Raw genomic sequence first — 20,393 nt, 5'->3', positions numbered from 1 at the left:
CTTATCCTATGCATCTCTATTTCTAAGATATGTATTTTTACCATTCCAGTAGGTCCTAAACACTTTACAGCTTGAGTTTTGTATTTGCCTACTTATAGTCTTGAGCAATTACCTTCTCTTTCATACAGAAAGAAATGTAATACTTCATGGTTACTTTCAAATTCTATTTAAATTCAAAATTATGGATTTTAGTGCCCTCTACCTCGTAAGCTACCCATTCTTACTTTACCTTGCTCCTTTGTGGTATGCTGGTTTTTATAGTCCCTGCTTTGTTCTTGCAAATTTACTAGCTTTCAAACTAAGCATTAATTCCTGTCCTCCTTCCTCTTCCATGTTAAACTCTCCTTTTTATTCCGTGTTCTAGCTATACTTTCTATGTGAAATTTGATGTTGTTAAACTCGATTTATTGCCTATTCTAGAGTAAACACTTGGGGTATGCTTACTGAACAAATATTTTTGTGAAGTGAAATGTCACATATTAAGTAAAATGATCATATTTTTGTGCTATCCTTTCCAATGTGGCTTAAATATATTTTCAAGGAATGTTTATGGTATGACAGTACGTTAAAGAGCTGGGCATTTAGTGACTTAACATCTGTTTTCTCATGTTCTATGGATAAAATTTGGGTAGAGTTTTACTTGTTTTGAAAGGAAAATAAGCCCAGTCAAATGATATGACCAATTGAAATTAGGGCAGAAAATATGTCAAGAAACTGAGAGGTAAGTTCTTCTGTACTGGTATTCTCTGGAAAGTTTCATCTAAACTGCAGTTGTTCGTCAGTTGGATTTTATTTATCTAGTGCCAATTACATTATAATTAATGTAAATTGAATTCTCATTTAGTAGATCAGTTTATAATGCAATCTATTTGGATCATGTATTTAATTTCCCCCTTTTTTCAGATTATGAACTATTATGGAAAAGGAAAAGTGAGAATTACATTAGTAACAAAGAATGACCCATATAAACCTCATCCTCATGATTTAGTTGGAAAAGACTGCAGAGACGGCTACTATGAAGCGGAATTTGGACAAGAACGCAGACCTTTGTTGTAAGTACACAGTTACAGACATCTTCAGAAATAAGACATAGGATGTTCTGTTTCTTCTCCATGACAATCTGTTACTTTTTAGCAGAATAATTTTCTTATTCTACTTCTATTTACTGTATTTTACACTTACATTTTTACTGTTTGCATTAGAACTACCCTTTCATTCTTCATTAGTAGACATATGATGGTTAGCAGGAAGACATTTTTATTGTTATTAAAAGTAAATGTAAACTTATTGTATACTGTGATTTCCTTTCTTGGGGTGGACAGTTTTTGAAATACTTTTTCACTCTGTCTTTTTTTTTTTTTTGAGACGGAGTTTTGCCCTTGTTGCCTAGGCTAGAGTGCAATGGCACAATCTCGGCTCACTGCAACCTCCACCTCCTGGGTTCAAGCGATTCTTCTGCCTCAGCCTCCCGAGTAGCTGGGATTACAGGCATGCACCACCACGCCTGGCTAATTTTTTTTGTATTTTTAGTAGAGATGGGGTTTCTCCATGTTGGTCAGGCTGGTCTGGAACTCCCGACCTCAGGTGATCTGCCTGCCTCGGCCTCCCAAAGTACTGGGATTACAGGTGTGATCTCTGTCTTTTCATGTATAGTTAACTTATTATTATTATTATTTTGAAACAAGGTCTCGCTCTGTTACCCAGGCTGGAGTGCAGTGGCATGATCTCGGCCCATTGCAACCTTCACCTCCAGACTCAAGTGATCTTCAGCCTCAGCCTCCTGAGTAGCTGGGACTACAGGAATGTACCACCATGCCCAGCTCATTTTTGTATTTTTTGTAGAGATGGGGTTTTGCTTGTTGCCCAGGGTGGTCTTGAACTCCTGGACTCAAGCAGTCTGTCCACCTTGGCCTCCCAAAGTGCTTGGGATTACAGGTGTGAGCTGCTGTGCCACGCCCATTTACAGTTAACATAAAAATGCCTGGATGTGTGAAAAATCATCTGGAAAACTCTAGAGTTATTATTTAGAAAGTGGCAGGTTATAGAATTAACATACAACAATAGTTCTAAGATAAAAATAATCATGTAATACTTCATGATAGTGAGGCTACCAGAAGATGGGCCCATTCATCATGTTAGGATGTAAATTAATAAAGACATCTGGTAGGCAATTTAACTACATAGCAAAAGCCCGAAAAATATTAATGCCTCTTGAGCCAGCTGTTCCACTTCTAGGAGTTTAGCCTCAGAAAATAATTAAGTGTATTCAGACATTATGCTCTAATGCTGTTCATTGCAGTTCTCTTTGTAATGGCAAAAAGCTAGAAGCAATCCAAATAGTAAGCAAAGGGGATTAATTAAATAAACTGATACATTCATGCAGTGTACTCCTGTACAGCCTTAAAAATCATATTGCCAATATGTCTATTGGTATGTAAAGATAGTCACAATATATTAGATAAATAGGTTTTCTGTTTTTTGTTTTTTGTTTTTTCTTTTTGAGACAGTCTTGCTTTGTTGCCCAGGCTGCAGTGAAGTGGTGTGATTTCGGCTCACTGCAACCCCCACCTCCCTGGTTCAAGCGATTCTCCTGCCTCAGCCTCCCATGTTAGCTGATATTACAGGCATGTGCCACCATGCCCAGCTAATTTTTTGGTATTTAAACCATTAGAGACAGGGTTTCACCATGTTGGCTGGGCTGGTGTCGAATTCCTGACCTCAGGTGATCCACGTGCCTCAGCCTCCCAAAGTGCTGGGATTACAAGTGTGAGCCTCGGCACCTGGCCAGATAAATAGGTTTTAAAACAATATGTAAAGAATAATTTTATTTTTGTTTAAGATAAATTTATACATATACATTATGTGTATATGTTAATACTAAGGTATTAATAGTTGTTTTCTGGGTGGGTAAGATTGTAGGGTTTTATGTTTTTCTTTTAACTTTTATAATTCATTTTTGTAATGAACATGTATTGGCTTTTGGGGAAAAATGAACTAATTGCAACAGAAAAGAGATGAATAGTCTCCACATATATTAGTAATAACCGTTTAGAAAAAAATACTTTAAATGCTCCTCTTACAATAATAACACAAAACAAAATATCTAGTATTATACACACTTGGCAAATATTTGTCTATATTACTTGACCTCCCAACAACATTTTACACTGTGATTACTCCTTACTTGAAACATTTTTATTCCTTGCTTTCTGTGAAAACAAACTTCCGTTTTACTTCCTGCTTTTCTGGCTGTTCTTTCTTAGTTACAGGCAGTTAAATTTTTGGACCACCTCACTTATTTTCCTAATAATGCTCTTTATGGCTGTTCCAACTCTCTCCCCAATTCAGGATCCCATTAAGGATTACACACTATAGATAGCATTATATTTAACATGAATAATATGTTCATGTTAACATGAAACATTTTGGGCAAGAAATCTATAGAAGTGATGCAGTATAACTCTCAAAATATCCCTTCAGATAATATTGGCAATATTATCTTGGCGTTCTATTATAAAGAAGAACTTTCCATTCCTCTCTTTCTCCATTTAAAAAGTATCACTGTAAACTCATGCATTCTTGTATTTAATATATTATAGTTATTGTTATTCTTTTGATTTTCAAATTGACCCAGATTTGACTAATGCAAGCCTCTTCAAACTGTCTCCTGTGTTTTTTTGATATGCCCTCATCTTTCTTTGAGCACTTTTTTACTGTCTGACGAAACAAAATGTTCAAGACTTGTGCTTTTCTTTTTTTTTTTTTTTTCCTTTTTTTTTTTTTTTTTTTTTTTGAGACAGAGCCTCGCTCTGTTGCCCAGGCTGGAGTGCAGTGGTGCAATCTCGCCTCACTGCAACCTTCCCCTCCCGAGTTCATGCAATTTTTGTGCCTTGGCCTCCCAAGTAGCTGGAATTACAGGCGTGCACCACCACACCCAGGTAATTTTTGTATTTTTAGTAGATACGGGGTTTCATCATGTTGGCCAGGCTTGTCTCAAACTCGTGACCTCAAGTGATCCTCCTGCCTCAGCCTCCCAAAATGCTGGGATTACAGGCATGAGCCACCGTGCCTGGCCAACTTGTGCTTTGCTTGCCCCAGCCCTGAAGTCATCAGCTTTTTCCACAGATTCTTGGTTCCTTCTGGTGGGGAATGGTAGTAAGTCTGATTGCCTTCTCAACATATTCCCTTAAATGTCTCAAAAGTACCTTAAGTAGCCAGGCATAGTGGCCCATGCCTGTAGTTACAGCTACTCAGGAGGCTGAAGCAGGAGGATTGCTTGAGCCCAGGAGTTTGAGTCCAGCCTGGGCAACATAGCGAGATCCTAGCTCTTTAAAAAAAAAAAAAAAAAAAAAAAGCACTTCAAATAGAATATTCCCCAAACGTGATTTTACTGTGATCATATCTCTTTCCTCTCATAATTGGTCTTCTTCCAATGTGCCGTATGTTAGTGATTGCTATAAAAGACCTATAGGTGTCATCTCTGGCATTCCTCATCCCGGTGTACACATTGAATCTACTAACAGTTACCATCTCAAGTGGTTTTGAATCTATCTGCTTCACTCAGTGAAATTCATCACCGTCATACTACCACTATAGCCTAAACTGGGGCTGCTGCAATAACCTCCTGACTGGTCTTGCATCAACCATTTTGTACCTTTTCCAAACCCTCTATCTTTCCTCACTTTAGCCAGTGTGATCTTTTAAAATACAAATGAAATTGTCTTTCCCTTGCGTAAAACATTTTAATGGGTTTATTTGGCTCTTGGAATAAAGACAGCATTCCTTCTATAGCCTATAAGGTCCACATGACCCACCTTTATTTCTAGACTTCTATTAAACTCTGCTTTCCTTAATTTTTATACTCCACTCACAAAGCCTTCCTTTAGTTTCCTCTGTTTCCAGTGCTCTTTTCTAGGGGTCTTTGTGTGACCTGTTCCTTTTGCCTGGAAGTGTCTTTCTTCTGTTCCAGCATAGGCTTCCATAACATCATGTATACCTCCTTCATAAAACTTGTTAGGATTGCAGTTTAGCATTTGTGTATGTGTGATTATTTAATGTATATCTGCTTGACCAGAGACTACCAGACTTTTTCTGTAAAGTACTAGATAGTAAATGTTTGGGGTTTTGCAAGCTGTATGGTCTCCGTTGCTCAGCTCTGCTGTTGTAGCGTGAAAGCAGCCATAGATAATATGTAAACCTCAGTTTGGCTGTGTTCCAGTAAAACTTTATTTGCAAAGATAGACAAGATGTTGGATTTGTTCCATGAGTTAGTTTGCCAATCTTTCCACTAGACTGTAAGCTTCTTGAGGAAAGGGATTGTATATCCCCATTACTTTGCAGAGTTTTTGGTATATAGTACGAACCCGAAGCTTGTTGAATGTTTGTGAATGAATGAATGAATAATTGATTCAAACAATATCTTGATCCTTCATTTCAGAATTTCAAAAATTACCACCACCCCTAATATTCTGTGAATAGCAGTCAAATATGAGATTATTCAGATGAAACAAAATGAAGTAATATAAATGTATTAATATGAAGAATTCTATAAAATCTTTTACCAAAGAAAAAGAATCAAACAAAGAATCTTTCAAAGAAGTGGAATACTTTTGAGGAAGAGGATTATAGTTGCAAGATTTCAAGAAAGGATTAAGAATTCAAGATTTAGCTGACCAAGCATAGTGGCTCATGCCTATAATCCGAGCACTTTGGGAGGCTGAGGCAGGCGGATTGCTTGAGTCCAGGAGCTTGAGACCAACCTGGGCAACCTGGTGAAACACTGACTCTACAAAAATACAAAAATTAGCCAGGTAGGGTGTCATGTACCTGTAGTCCAGCTACTCAGGAGGCTGAGGTGGGAGGATCACCCGAGCCTGGGAGGCAGAGGTTGCAGTGAACTGATATGGTGCCACTGCACTCCAGCCTGGGTGGAAGAGTTGAGATCATCTCAAAAAAAAAATGTTTTTTAAGATTTATTTTTGTAGTTATTGGAGGCAGAGGAAGGAAATGTGAAAGATATTTTAGATGCTAGCAAAATTGTAAGTGTGTTGAATGTGAAGAGCATGAGCATAAGACAGCATGAGTATGGAGACAGACAAAGTAGCCTCCAGTTGCAAGTGCCATGTGAAGTTTCAACAATAGTAATGTTATTATAATTGAGTTTTGCTTCCTTATTCACACCCACCCAATTTTACTGATGTCATGGTTTTTCCATGTGGGAACAAGTATGACTGGTGGTGGTGGGGGAGTTCCCCCCACCATCATCTGTGCTACACATATGCAAATTAGTAGTATTTGTAGCTATTGGGAAGTTTTTCATAAATGACATTTTGAAATTTGTTAAATATTGTTAGCATTAAACTTCTTTCTAATACAAAAACATTTTAGTAATTTTTTTATGATGAATGGCTATAACTTCATATAATATGGCACAAAACATATTCTACTGCTAATAACAGTGAATTCAGGGCTCAAAAAGCAAATCTTTGTGGAGCTAGGCAAGCGGCATAAATGAGTGGTGTGGATCAACTGTAGGAGGACTAACAGGCACTGTAGCAAACTGAAGAGCCCTGCATAAATGGGGCTCAGTCCCTAGCCTGTTGTTTCTGTGCCAACCTAGTATTGCCAGGTCTTTAAAATGTACAAGAGAAGCCGGAAATCCAGATGTTCATATGCAATTACCTGATTTCTGAATGTAGATAACCTGTGCAGATTTTTAAAAATATAGGCAACACTTTTGTGAGCCTAGCAAAACATACCTGTGGGCTTCAACCTGTGAACATCTCTTTACAGCTTTTGCTTTACATTATCAAACATACAGACTTTATTGATTTGATTCTGAATTTGGGAGGTAAATTTTACCATTTGGTATTGCTTTACTGTTAATCTATATTTTAGTATGTTTGACATAGGCATATTAGTAATTGTAAAACACTGTATTTTAAAATGATATATATTATTTTTCTTTTAACAGTTCTTAGAAGTACAACCCCACTTCTTTTTTTTTTTTTTTTTTTTTTTTGAGACAGAGTTTCGCTCTTGTTGCCCAGGCTGGAGTACAATGGCATGATCTTGGCTTACCGCAATCTCTGCCTCCCAGGCTCAAGTGATTCTCCTGCCTCAGCCTCCCGAGTAGCTGAGATTACAAGCATGCGCCACTATGCCTGGCTAATTTTGTATTTTTAGTAGAGACGGGGTTTCTCCATGTTGATCAGGCTGGTCTCGAACTCCCGACCTCAGGTGATCCACCCGCCTCGGCCTCCCAAAGTGCTGGGATTACAGGCACAAGCCACGCGCCCAGCCGTATAACCCCACTTCTTACTCTTATCTTTATCAGAGCAATTGGAAGCACATTCATGCTTTGGTATGTCCAACTGACAGCATGATAACTTCAGTATTGCTATATGTTTGATTTTTGCAATATTCCTTGTGTTTATAGTGCAGTTTTGAATGTTGTTTTTTTCCTGCTAGTTTCCAAAATTTGGGTATTCGATGTGTGAAGAAAAAAGAAGTAAAAGAAGCTATTATTACAAGAATAAAGGCAGGAATCAATCCATTCAATGGTAAGTATGTTTGATAAAATCATTTCTATTTATTTGGGTGTCGATTTCTATTTCTTCTTTCCCTTTTTTTTTTTTTTTTTTTTTTTTGAGACGGAGTTTCGCTCTTGTCGCCAGGCTGGAGTGCAATGGCGGGATCTCAGCTCACTGCAACCTCCACCTCCCGGGTTCAAGCAATTCTCCTGCCTCAGCCTCCGGAGTAGCTGGGATTATAGGCGCTCACCATCACACCCAGCTAATTTTTGTATTTTAAGTAGAGACGGGGTTTCACCATGTTAGCCAGGCTGGTCTCGAACTCCTGACATCAGGTGATCTACCCACCTTGGCATCCCAAAGTGCTGGGATTACAGGCGTGAGCCATTGTGCCCAGCTATTTATATCTTGAACTTGTGTTTTAAGTTCTGTGTTTACTTTTCTACTTGTTGACATGTACCTGTATCTGAGGAATGAAGTATACTATTTAAAATAGTTTCTTCACAGTTGTTGAAAAAAATCTTATGCACAGAGAGGTTTCTGGTATTGTTGGAGAGTGTCACTGTTTTATATAATAAAACTTCAAAATGTTGTGATCCTTTTTGAACATGGCCTTCCTTATGCCACTTCCAGCAGACAACATACACTCCCCCCTTTTGAGTGTTAAATAGGCACTGTGTTTATAAGGTATTGGAGTGCATTTAGCTCAAGGATATATTCACTGGTAACACTTAATTCCAATGTGGAAGAAGAAGCATAGAAAATAATAGAAATCACACAAAGTATTTTTATAGCGTATTTGTGTATATGACTAGATATCTACTGTTCAGTGAGTTTTATTGGGGATAGCATTTATTAAGTATTTATACTTATGGTACTGTCTGCCTTGTGCTGTAAGTATAAATGCTTAATACTCCCTGGCTAACTGTTACTTATAAGCACTCTGTATCGTTTGAATAGATAAGTACTACCACACTAGATACTGGCATCCTATACTTAGAGTAGCCTCCATTCTGAAGTCTTCGCAGCTACTTAAATATGCAGAAGTCAAGAATTAAATGACTATAATATTTTCAAAGAATATATTTCTTGGTCATATTTGAGACATCCTTATACTGTTGGTTTGTATTTTTCCTGGATGTATAAAAATAATTTAAGAGATACATTGATAATTTAAGGAATATATTCACAGATAATTACTGTGAATTAGAGACAAGATCTGCATCTCTTTTCTCTAGGTTTTATTTTTCATACTATTTAGTATAAAGCGGAAAGTAAAAGTCCCCTTCTTCCCTTCCAGTCTTACCAGGGGAGACTGCTATTAAGTTTGATGTATATTTTTCTAGAATTTTCTTTATACATGTGTAGTTATATGTAGACATATATATTTTATAAAAAAGGAATCATGCTATATATCCTATACTACGCCTTCATTTTTTCCACTCAGGAATACACCTTAAACTTTCCATGTCAATACTTACAAATATGTTTTTTTTTTTAACAGAATATTTTATTGTTTGGGTAGAACATAATTTGTTTATTTAGTCATCTTTTTTTTTTTTTTTTTTTTGAGGTATTCTTGCTCTGTCGCCCAGAATCGAGTGCAGTGATGTGATCACAGATCACTGCAGCGTTGACATCCTGGGCTCAAGCGGTCATCCCACCTCAGCCTCCCAAGTTGTTGGTGCACCACCATGCCCATGCCCAGCTAGTTTTTGTATTTTTTGTGGAGACAGGGTCTCACCATTGTTGCCCAGGCTGGTCTCAAAACTCCTGAGCTCAGCAATCCACTTGCCTCGACCTTCTAAAGTGCTGGGATTACAGGCATGAGCCACTGCACCCAGTCTATTTAGTCTTCTATTAATGAACATGTATGTTGTTTTCATTTTGTTTTAAAAGCTCTACTGAATATACACTTTGAGCTCTTGTGTGATTATTTCCCTAGGATAAATTTTTGGAAGTGGAAAATTTCTGGGTCAAGAGTATGCTCATTTAAAATTGTGATTCATTGCCAAATTAATAGGCCAGACTTTTAAAGAGGCAGGTAAGTCTAGATGCAATATAAAACAAGGAAATTGTAAGTGATAGCTATCATTTATTAAGCACTTCTTGTATGTCAGGGAGTAAACGTTAGTGCTTTATGCACACTACTTTATTTAATCGTTGGAACAATTCTGCTTTATGGAAGAGAATACCAAGGCTTTTGTTATTTAACTGTCCCAAATCATGCTGCAAATATAAGTGGCAGACCTGGAATTCATATGCAGGTTCCTTGACTCCAGTGGTAAAGGCATTAAAAAGGAAGATGCTATCTGTGGAATTTCTTTTTCTTAGTTTTGGCAGCTCAGAATCAGGCATGTTTTTTGAGATGCCCAGGCTGGAGTGATCACAGCTCACTGCAGCCTTGACCTCCCAGGCTCAGGTGATTCTCCCATCTCAGCCTCCTAAGTAGCTGGGATTACAGGTGTGCATCACCATGCCCAGCTAATTTTTTTTTTTGAGACAGAGTCTCACTCTGTCACCCAGGCTGGAGTGCAGTGTCACAATCTCAGCTCGCTGCAACCCCCACCTCCTGGGTTCAAGCGATTCTCGTGCCTCAGCCTCTCGAGTAGCTGGAATTATAGACGTATACTATGCCTGGCTAATTTTTATATTTTCAGTAGACACAGGGTTTCACCATGTCAGCCAGCCTGGTCTTGAACTCCCAACCTCAAGTGATCCTCCTGCCTCGGCCTCCCAAAGTGTTGGGATTACAGGTGTTAGCCACCATGCCTGGCCAGAGTTTTTGTATTTTTTGTAGAGATGGGTTTTGCCATATTCCCCAGGCTGGTTTCAAACTCCTGGGCTCCAGTGATCCACCTGCCTTGGCCTCCCAGAGTGCTGGGATTACAGGTGTGAGCCACTGGGCCAGACTCAGGCATGATATTAATAGTGAATTCTCATAATGGCACTTAAAATAGTTGTTGGTAGATAGTAAGTGCTTTATATATTTTATTTCTTTTAATCCTTATAACAGCCTACGAAATAGGTACTATTAATAACTCAATTTTAAAAATAAGAAAATGGAAGCATAGAAAAGTTAACTCAGGCCTGTAATCCCAGCACTTTGGGAGGCTGAGGTGGGGGGATCACGAGCTCAGGAGTTCAAGACCAGCCTGACCAACATGGTGAAACCTTGTCTCTACTAAAAATACAAAAAGTTGGCCGGACGTGGTGACACGTGCCTGTAGTCCCAGCTACTTGGGAGGCTGAAGCAGGAGAATCGCTTGAACCCAGGAGGTGGAGGTTGCAGTGAGCCGAGATTGCGCCACTGCACTCCAGCCTGGGCGACGAACGAGACTCTGTCTCGATTAAAAAAAAAAAAATTAGCCGGGCGTGGTGGCGCACACCTATGATCCCAGCTACTCAGGAGGTTAAGGCAGGAGAATCGCTTGAACCCAGGAGGCGGAGGTTGTGGTGAGCCGAGGTCGCGCCATTGGACTCCAACCTGGGCAACAAGAGTGAAACAACATCTCAAAAAAAATAAATTAATTATTTAAAAAAAGTCAAGTAGGCCAGGCACGGTGGCTTACACCTGTAATCCCAGCACTTTGGGAGGCCAAGGTGGAGAGGATTGCTTGAGCCCAGGAGTTTGAGATCAGCCTGGGCAACATGGTAAAACCCCATCTCTACAAAAAAATTTGTTTAATTAACCAGATGCAGGGGCGCACAACTGTGGTCTTAGCTACTCAGGAGGCCGAGGTAGGAAAATTGCTTCAGCCTGGGAGGTCAAGGCTGCAGTGAACGGTGTTCTCACTATTGCACTTCAGCCTGAGCGACAGAACGAGACCCCGTCTCTAAGAAAAGAAAAGGAAAGTAATTTGTTCAAGGTTATGTAGCTGATGAGTGGTAGAGCTAGGATTTGAACATAGGGAGCCCCTGACTCTAAGGTTATGGTTTTAACAACTCTACCATGCTGCCTAGATGAATATTAATTTGGGGAAGGAACAATCCTGCCAGTTAATCCTTCCCACTATTTATGTTTCCTGTTGTTGTTTACTTGGTTTTTTTTGTTTGTTTGTTTTGAGACAGAGTCTCGCTCTGTCGCCCAGGCTGGAGTGCAGTGGCATGATCTCGGCTCACTGCAAGCTCCGCCTCCCGGGTTCACGCCACTCTCCTGCCTCAGCCTCCCGAGTAGCTGGGACTACAGGCGCCCGCCACCGCACCCAGCTAATTTTTTGTATTTTTAGTAGAGATGGGGTTTCATCGTGTTAGTCAGGATGGTCTCAATCTCCTGACCTTGTGATCCACCCGCCTCGGCCTCCCAAAGTGCTGGGATTACAGGTGTGAGCCACCACGCCCAGCCTGTTTGCTTGTTTTTTAAACATTCATTCCTTCCCGAGCCCTTCAGCAGTGGTTCTCAATTTGAATGTGCATAGGAATATCTTAGTACTTGTTAAAAATGTAGATTTCAGGCCACACTTCCACTAATTTGATAGGGCTGGTATGGGTCCTGGGAATCTACATTTTAAAAAATATTTTTAAAATAATAACTTATCCAAGTCACATGGCACCAAAGTGTGTTAACAGCCAAATTATCTGTTCGGGTTTGCAGCAGCCCCAATTCTTGCCTCCTCAGGAGACAGAAGGAGAGACCGAGACAAGTTTTAGAGCAGGAGTGAAAGTTTATTAAAAAGCTTTAGAGCAGGAAGGAAAGGAAGAAAAGTACACTTGGAAGAGGGCCAAGCAGGTGACTTGAAAGACAGGTGTGCTGGGAATCTGCATTTTAACAAACATCTAGATCAGTATTTCTCAACTCTTTGACCGTGACCCACGGTAAGAAATAGATTTTGTTTTTCCGTTCAATATATTACATACACCACACCCTTAGGACAACAATACCCTATGTATTAGTCCATTTTTACTCTGCTGATAAAGACACACCTGAGACTGGGAAGAAAAAGAAGTTTAATTGGACTTACAATTCCACATGGCTGGGGAGGCCTCAGAATCATGGCGGAGGTGAAAGGTGCTTCTTAGATGGTGGCAGCAAGAGAAAATGAGGAAAATGCAAAAGCGGAAACCCCTGATAAAACCATCATATCTTGTGAGACTTATTCACTACCACGAGAGCAGTATGGGGGAAACCACCCCCATGATTCAAATTATCTCCCCCTGGGTCCCTCCCACAACACATGAGAATTATGGGAGTACAATTCAAGATGAGATTTGGGTGGAGATACAGAGCCAAACCATATCACCCTACTACATGCAGTGTACTCTATTCTATTCTGTACCTTTCCTTTCCCTTCTTTTTCTTTCTCTCTTGTGTTGTTAGTGCTTACCCAGCCCACTAAATTAATTTTACAATCAGTGGTTCCCAAGCTACAATTTGAAAATCTCTATCTGAGATGATCCTGATGCAAGTGATCCACAGAGTATACTTTGAGAAACTTTGATCTGATCTACATGCTGAGTTCAGCTTCTCAAGTATGGCCTTTAAAGCCCTTCATAATCTGGAAGCCTTGCTTTCCATTCTGGCTTTCATTCTGTACCTCAGCTTCCTACCCCCTCCTTCCTCTACCACTGAGTGCACACATGCACTTACTTGTTTTTGCCGTTCTGAACTATCTGCACTGTTAGAAGAGCCATGTTCTTTCTTACCTCTGTGCTTTTATACATGCAGTTCCTTTGCATGAAATACCCTGATCTGCCTGGTGAATTTTTCTTACTCATCCTCCAAGTTTAAGGATCACATCGTCTTTAAAGCCTTCCCTGATCTTCTCTCTGTTTTCCCAAAGTACTTGTGGGTGTGTATATATGTGTGTGTGTGTGTGTGTGTGTGTGTGTGTGTGTGTGTGTATATATATATATATATTTTTTTTTTTTTTTTTTCTGAGACGGAGTTTCGCTCTTGTTGCCCAGGCTGGAGTGCAATGGTGCAATCTTGGCTCACCGCAACCGTCGCCTCCCAGGTTCAAGCGATTCTCCTGCCTCAGCCTCCTGAGTAGCTGGGACTACAGGCATGCACCACCATGCCCGGCTAATTTTTTTTGTATTTTTAGTAGAGATGGGGTTTCACCATGGCCAGGCTGGTCTTGAACTCCTGACCTCAGGTGATCCGCCCACCTCCGCCTCCCAGAGTGCTGGGATTACAGGCGTGAGCCACTGCACCCGGCCAATACCTGTACATATTTCTATTATGGTTTGCTATAACTTTGTTTACATGTTTTTCCTTCACTAAATCGTGAAATTTTGGAGGATGAGGACTGTCTTCCACGTATCTCTGGCACATGAAAGAAGCTTAATTAAAATGTGTTGAAAGGGCCAGGCACGGTGGCTCATGCCTGTAATCCCAGCACTTGGGGAGGCCAAGGTGGGTGGATCACTTGAGTCGAGTTCGAGAACAGCCTGGGCAATGTGCTGAAACCCCGTCTCTACAAAAAATTGGCTGGGCATGGGTGCGTGCTGCAAGTCCCAGCCTGCTCCAGAGGCTGAGGTGGGAGGATCACTTGAGTCCATCAGGCTGGGTTGCAGTGAGCCCAGATTGTGCCGCTGAACTTCAGCCTGGGTGACAGTGAGACCCCGTCTCAAAAAAACAAACAAACAAACTAAAACGGTTGAAAGAATGAATGGATGAACATGTCTTATTTGTACTTTTTTTTTTTTTTTTTTTTTTTACGGAGTCTCGCTCTGTCGCCCAGGCTGGAGTGCAGTGGCGTGATCTCGGCTCACTGCAAGCTCTGTCTCCCAGGTTCACACCATTCTCCTGCCTCAGCCTCCCGAGTAGCTGGGACTACAGGTGCCCGCCACCACGCCCAGCTAATTTTTTTGCATTTTTTAGTAGAGACAGGGTTTCACCGTGTTAGCCAGGATGGCCTCGGTCTCCTGACCTCATGTTCCGTCCACCTCAGCCTCCCAAAGTGCTGGGATTACAGGCTTGAGCCACCATGCCCCACCTTATTTGTACTTTTCTACCAAAAATATCACCAGTTGTTTTCCTTACCTGAGATGCCCTGAAAGCCTTCTCAGTTTCCTTAAGTCTGAGATAACATCTTCCTAATTATACGGTATACTCAGCAATTAATCATTGAAAGTTTTGTGTTATCTGTTAGATCATCTGATTCTTCAGGAATTTTCTTCAAATATTAATTTCATGCTCGTTGTGGACAGGGTCTGTGATGGAATCTTGTTTCCATTTCACTTTGGCACCTAAACAATGTATTTGTTTTACTGTTATCTCTGTCTTCTCAGCTAAGTGCCTTGAGCTGTTGAGTTTCCTACCTGCACACAATAGATTCCCCAACTAGTGTGTTTTAAGGCCAGTCTTTATCTTTCTTGCCATTTGTTCTTTAAAACTAAGCAACAGTCTCTAGCAAACGGGGCATAAAGCAGTTTAATACTGTCAAATTTGAGGCTTCAAGTAAAGGATTATTCAAATTGTCTAATATATGCCAAAGTCTAAATTGGGTGAGGAATTTAATTAAGGACTCCAATATCAGATTTTAACAGTGTGTACTTAGCTAGAACAAGAGTGGCAGTTAGACTTTGTAGAGGACTCTTAACTGCAAAAGCTGAAAAAAAATTTTAATTATATATCATTTTCTAGTTATGTATTTTGGTAATGAAATATTAGGATTTCTAGTATGCGGCAATTAAACTCCGTAGAATATCTAAACTGTATATTAAATTTTGTGCAATAAAATTGATTTTGACAACAAAGAATTTGCCATTAAGTTTTATTAGGTATTTTACTATTTTCCCATGTAGAGAATCTTGAGTTGTTATGAAAGTAAAAGGCTGCTATACAGTTGAGTTGGGAAAACTACATTCCTTAGTAGTCTGAAAGGGAATACAGTTTAATAAGACAAGTAGTCTAACATAGATTATTATCTCTAAAGTCTGGTCTAATACAAGAAAAAGCCTTTCCTTACAACTGAAAACTTAAAGCTTGAAAAAAATGGCTCATATGTACTTCATTGTCCTTTCTTTATTGCAGTCAGAGTTTTCGAAGCCTTTTTTTCATTACCCTAGGCCGAACTTGTGTACTTTCTTGCTTTCAGTATTCCTCGAGCATACTTCCATTATAACATTTTTCATGTTGTATTATATAATTTTAGTTTATGTATCTTTCTCATCCAGATACTTATCTCACTAAGGTCAGGCATTGCCTTTTCATATTTGTATCTAACACTTTACTATGGTAGCACATCATAGATACTCAATGAGTATGTTGAAAGGTTGAGTAAATTAATGATATACTTCTAGCATACTTCTAGCACCTTTACTGTTTGCCTGGCACGTGAACACTTAAATGTCAACTTTTATTATTATACATATGGGATACTTTATATACTTTTTAAGTAACAAAAATGTAAATTAATTATAACTAAATTTTATATTTTTCCTTAAGTGAGACTTAGTTCATTTTTTTTTTCTATTATTTGTAGAGACAGGGTCTCCGTATGTTGCCCAGACTGGTCTTGAACTCCTGGGCTCAAGTGATCCTCCTGCCTCGGTTTCCAAAAGTGCTGAGATTACAGGCATGAGCCACCAAGCCCGACTGAGACATAGTTCTTAAAATTGTTATTCCAGGCCGGGCGCAGTGGCTCATGCCTGTAATCCCAGTACTTTGGGAGGCCGAGATGGGCGGATCATGAGGTCAAGAGATACAGACCATCCTGACCAACATAATGAAACCCTATCCCTACTAAAAATACAAAAATTAGCTGGGCGTGGTGGCGTGCACCTGTAGTCCTAGCTACTTGGGAGGCTGAGGCAGGAGGAGAATCATTTGAACCAGGAGGTGGAGGTTGCAGTCAGCTGAGATGGCTCCACTGCACTCCAGCCTGGCAACAGAGCAAGACTCCGTCTCAAAAAAAAAAAAAAATTATTATTCCATATGCTGTGTATTTTTGCCTTGTTATTTATTTTTATTCAGTAGTGTTTGACAGTATTACAATTTTAGAAATGTTACACTTACAGAGCTAGTAGACATCATAATTGATTTTAAAAATTTAATTCCTGCTTATGAAGGAAATATAGCATGATAATATCTTCTTGGTGAAGAATGAAATTCTCATTACATACCTACTGATTTTAGGGTTAAAGGAGTGATATTTGTTTCTAAAGGTAGATTAAACATTTAACATAAAAAGGAAGGGGCTGGGCACGGTGGCTCACGCCTGTAATCCCAGCACTTTGGGAGGCTGAGGTGCGTGGATCATGAGGTCAGGAGATCAAGACCCTCCTGGCTAACAGATTGAAACTCCGTCTCTACTAAAAATACAAAAAATTAGCCGGGCGTGGTAGTGGGCGCCTGTAGTCCCAGCTACTGGGGAGGCTGAGGCAGGAGAATGGCGTGAACCCAGGAGGCGGAGCTTGCAGTGAGCCAAGCTCACATCACTGCACTCCAGCCTGGGTGACAGAGTGAGACTCCATCTCAAAAAAAAAAAAAAAAAAAAACATAAAAAGGAAGGAGAACAGGAGAACAGTTATTACCTTATATTTTGACTAACTACAAAGTGAAATTTTAAACTAGTTTAAGAGGAATTTGAGAGAATTTGATTGGTCTCATGCTTCCTTCTGTTAGTTTTTGCAAATGTTAAAACTGAGTATCAGGCCAGGCACGGCCTCTCACACCTGTAATCCCAGCACTATGAGGGCCCAAGGTGGGCGGATCACTTGAGGTCAGGAGTTCCAGACCACCCTGGCCAACATGGTGAAACCCCCTCTCTATTAAAAATACAAAAATTAGCCAGGCATGGTGGTGCACGCCTGTAATCCCAGCTACTTGGGAGGCTGAGGCATGAGAATCTCTTGAACCCTGGAGGCAGAGGCTGCAGTGAGCCAAGATCACAACACTGCACTCTAACCTGGGTGACAGAGTGAGACTCCGTCTCAAACAAAACAAAACTGAGTATCAATTTTGACATTACAGAATAAAACACTGCATTTTGTGTTATAGAATGATATGTATCTATTAAAAAGCCTACAGCAAGCATTATCCTAAACAAGAGAAATATCAGAAGCATTCGCTTTGAAGTTAAGAATGAGAAACCAAGGCACACTTTTACCGTTTCTATTCAACATTGTAGTGAAGGTCATAGCCAGAGCAGTGAGCATTGTAGCCAGTGTACAGTGAGACCCCCCAAAAAGTAGAGGCATAGGATTGAAAAATGAGGAAATAAAACTATAATTATTTGAAATTATTATAGTGATAACCCAAAAGATATATAAATGGATTATTCAAATTTAAAAGAGTGAGCTTTGTGCATTGGCAGTATAGCCAAGTGAGGTTTATCTCAGGAGTGGTTATTGTTAATTGAAAACTTTTTCCTAATATCCTGCTGTCATGACTTGCAGTATAGTCAGCATTGGCAATTTTTGACAGTCTTTTTGGAGACTGAATAAAAAACAAAGTTTAAAAGGGTTAGTGGATGTAAAATTAATATATAAAAGTCATATTTCCATATCTCAGCAGCAAATAACTAGAAAACATTAAAACAAATATTGTCAGGAAATATGAAGTATGTAGAAACAAAGAAATGATAAGATTTCTTTAGGGAAAATTATAAAATTTTATTATGCGATCTTAGAGAATACTTAAATAAATGGAGAGGTATTCCGTGTTCTCTAATAGTAATATTGTAAAAATGTCATTTTCCCAGGCCGGGCATGGTAGCTCACACCTGTAATCCCAGCACTTTGGGAGGCCGAGGCGGGCAGATCACGAGGTCAAGAGGTTGAGACCATCCTGGCCAAGATGATGAAAGCCCGTTTCTACTTAAAATATAAAATGAGCTGGGTGTGGTGGCATGGGCCTGTAGTCCCAGCTACTGGGGAGGCTGAGGCAGGAGAATCACTTGAACCCGGGAGGTGGAGGTTGCGGTGAGCTGAGATCGTGCCACTGCACTCCAGCCTGGGCAAAGAGCAAGACTGTCTCAAAAAAAAAAAAAAAAGTCATTTTCCCCCAATTGATAAATGGATTCAATGCAACTCCATATTAAATGTGATAATTCTAAACAGGAACAGAATATAGAAAAAGAACAATGAGGAGAAATTGACCTCATCAGACAGAAGTATTAATACTAATTAAGGCAGTGTCATATTGGGATAAGAATAGACAGATTGACTCACTGGAGTAGAATTGAGAGCCCCGAAGAGATCCAATCACCTGTGACCCTGAACTAGAATAATTGGGTAAATCATTATCTTAACTTGTTTTTATTAATCTTTCTTAAATGTATGTATAGGTCAGATTTATTTCAATATTTAATATTACAAGCGTTTTGGTCTTTACTTATAAATTTAGTGATGTTTTTGTGACCCAAAGTCTGCCGTAGAAGCTTAACTCTTATTTATATTGATTAGCCTATGGTAAAATTGGTTTTATTATGGTGTTGTTTCACTTGAAGTTGCAATTTCCAAGAACCTATAGACATCATCCTAAAAGATATTAAGTGAAGACTTACTGTGTATATAAGCAGATTTGAAATTAAAAATATAAAAGATCTTCTGAAGTTGCAACAGTGCTCAGAAGTATTATAAAATAGAAATAAATCATTTCCAAAAGAGAGATTTCATTTTTGCCCAAAATCTTTCTTTTAAGCTATAAAAGACAAAACTATTCAATACACATTTTTGTAAATTTAAATCTACATATTCACCCAATTTTTATAAGATAAAATAAAAATGTATAATTATTGAAAAAAGAAAAAAGAATTGAGAGCCCAGAAACAGAGCTAAGGAAATATGTGACTTTAGTGTATGACAGAGGTGGCATGTCATATCAAGAGGAAAGGAGGAAATGTTTGAGAAATGAAGCTTGAAAAAAAATAGTTATTTAATTAAGTTGGATTCCCTACCTCACATCATATACAAATATCAGCTGAAGATGGATTAAAGGCTTTTTAAAAGTGAATCAACACTTTAAAAACTTTTGGTAGACTATGTTGGTAAGCATTTTAATCCTTGAGGTATAAAAAGACAAGACAAAGTGTTTTCTATAAAACTTTTGATAAATTTGATTATATTCTTAATTTCAATTTATTATATTTTTCAGTTCTAGAATTTGATTCCTTTTTTTCAGTTTCAAGTTCTCCAGTAAACTCTCAATCTTAATTCCTTGAATATATTAAGTATAGTTACTTTAAATTATATGTCTGAAAACTTCATTATTTGGATCCTTTGTGGTATGTTTTTATTGCCTTTTGCTTTCTTTTTTTTAAAAAAAATCATTTTATTTTGCCTCCTCATATGTCTGGTTATTTAAGATAAAATACCAGTCATTTTCTGTGAAAAAGTGTAAAGATTTTAGGCCTACAGTATTATCTCCCTGCAGAAAATTTTCTTCTGGCTAGTGGCCGGGTACACTAGCAATCCCAGGTCACCTAAAATCAGTGAATGATTTAGGTTATTTGAAGTTGGGCTTTCATCCCTGAAATCTGATATGTTTCCGGTTCACCCTTACTCCTAGGTTATAGCTCTTCCAGACCTCAGATCCCCCAAAGCCTTGGGTATTTATCGGATCCCACATCCTTGGCAAACTCTCAACTCCTTTATTTTTTCCCTATAGTTTATTGAGAGTTCATCTCAGTCTTGTTAACCATCCCTTAGAAAATTGTCAGGCTATATTCAGATAAAAGTGGCCTCTCATTCTGAACTGTGGGTTTTCTTCTCTCATATCTTGGTTGCATGATTTTTCATGACCTTGTTAGCTCTCTAATGTCATTAGAGAAATTTTGTTTCATATTTTGTCCATTTTATTCTCATGGTTGAATTGGTCCCAGTTTACAGATTATCATCTGCCATTACCAAAAGTAGAACTTCTTTTTATTAACGTTTACTTTATGCTTTCTTCAGTAACTTGTAAAAGTATCT

At 39.0% G+C, this 20,393-nt stretch overlaps 1 protein-coding gene and 1 non-coding gene across 3 annotated transcripts in view; both read left to right on the top strand.

Moving 5' to 3' along the window:
* REL (REL proto-oncogene, NF-kB subunit) overlaps positions 1-20,393 on the top strand; it is a 48,763-nt gene that overhangs the window by 11,992 nt on the left and 16,378 nt on the right. For both annotated transcript variants that reach the window (XM_063648700.1, XM_054475062.2), the window contains 2 exons: positions 904-1,052; positions 7,471-7,562. In XM_063648700.1, the coding sequence (XP_063504770.1) occupies positions 904-1,052; positions 7,471-7,562 (241 nt within the window). The remainder of the gene's footprint in view (positions 1-903; positions 1,053-7,470; positions 7,563-20,393) is intronic.
* On the top strand, positions 17,777-17,916 carry LOC129031038 (U4 spliceosomal RNA). The gene has a single exon (XR_008500915.1). It is a non-coding gene; the product is annotated as a U4 spliceosomal RNA (small nuclear RNA).

The sequence above is a fragment of the Pongo pygmaeus genome, chromosome 12 (assembly GCF_028885625.2).
Source record: "Pongo pygmaeus isolate AG05252 chromosome 12, NHGRI_mPonPyg2-v2.0_pri, whole genome shotgun sequence".
Taxonomy (NCBI): domain Eukaryota; kingdom Metazoa; phylum Chordata; class Mammalia; order Primates; family Hominidae; genus Pongo; species Pongo pygmaeus.
Note: the sequence above shows the minus strand (reverse complement) of the source record. Positions and strands in the feature narration are given on the sequence as shown.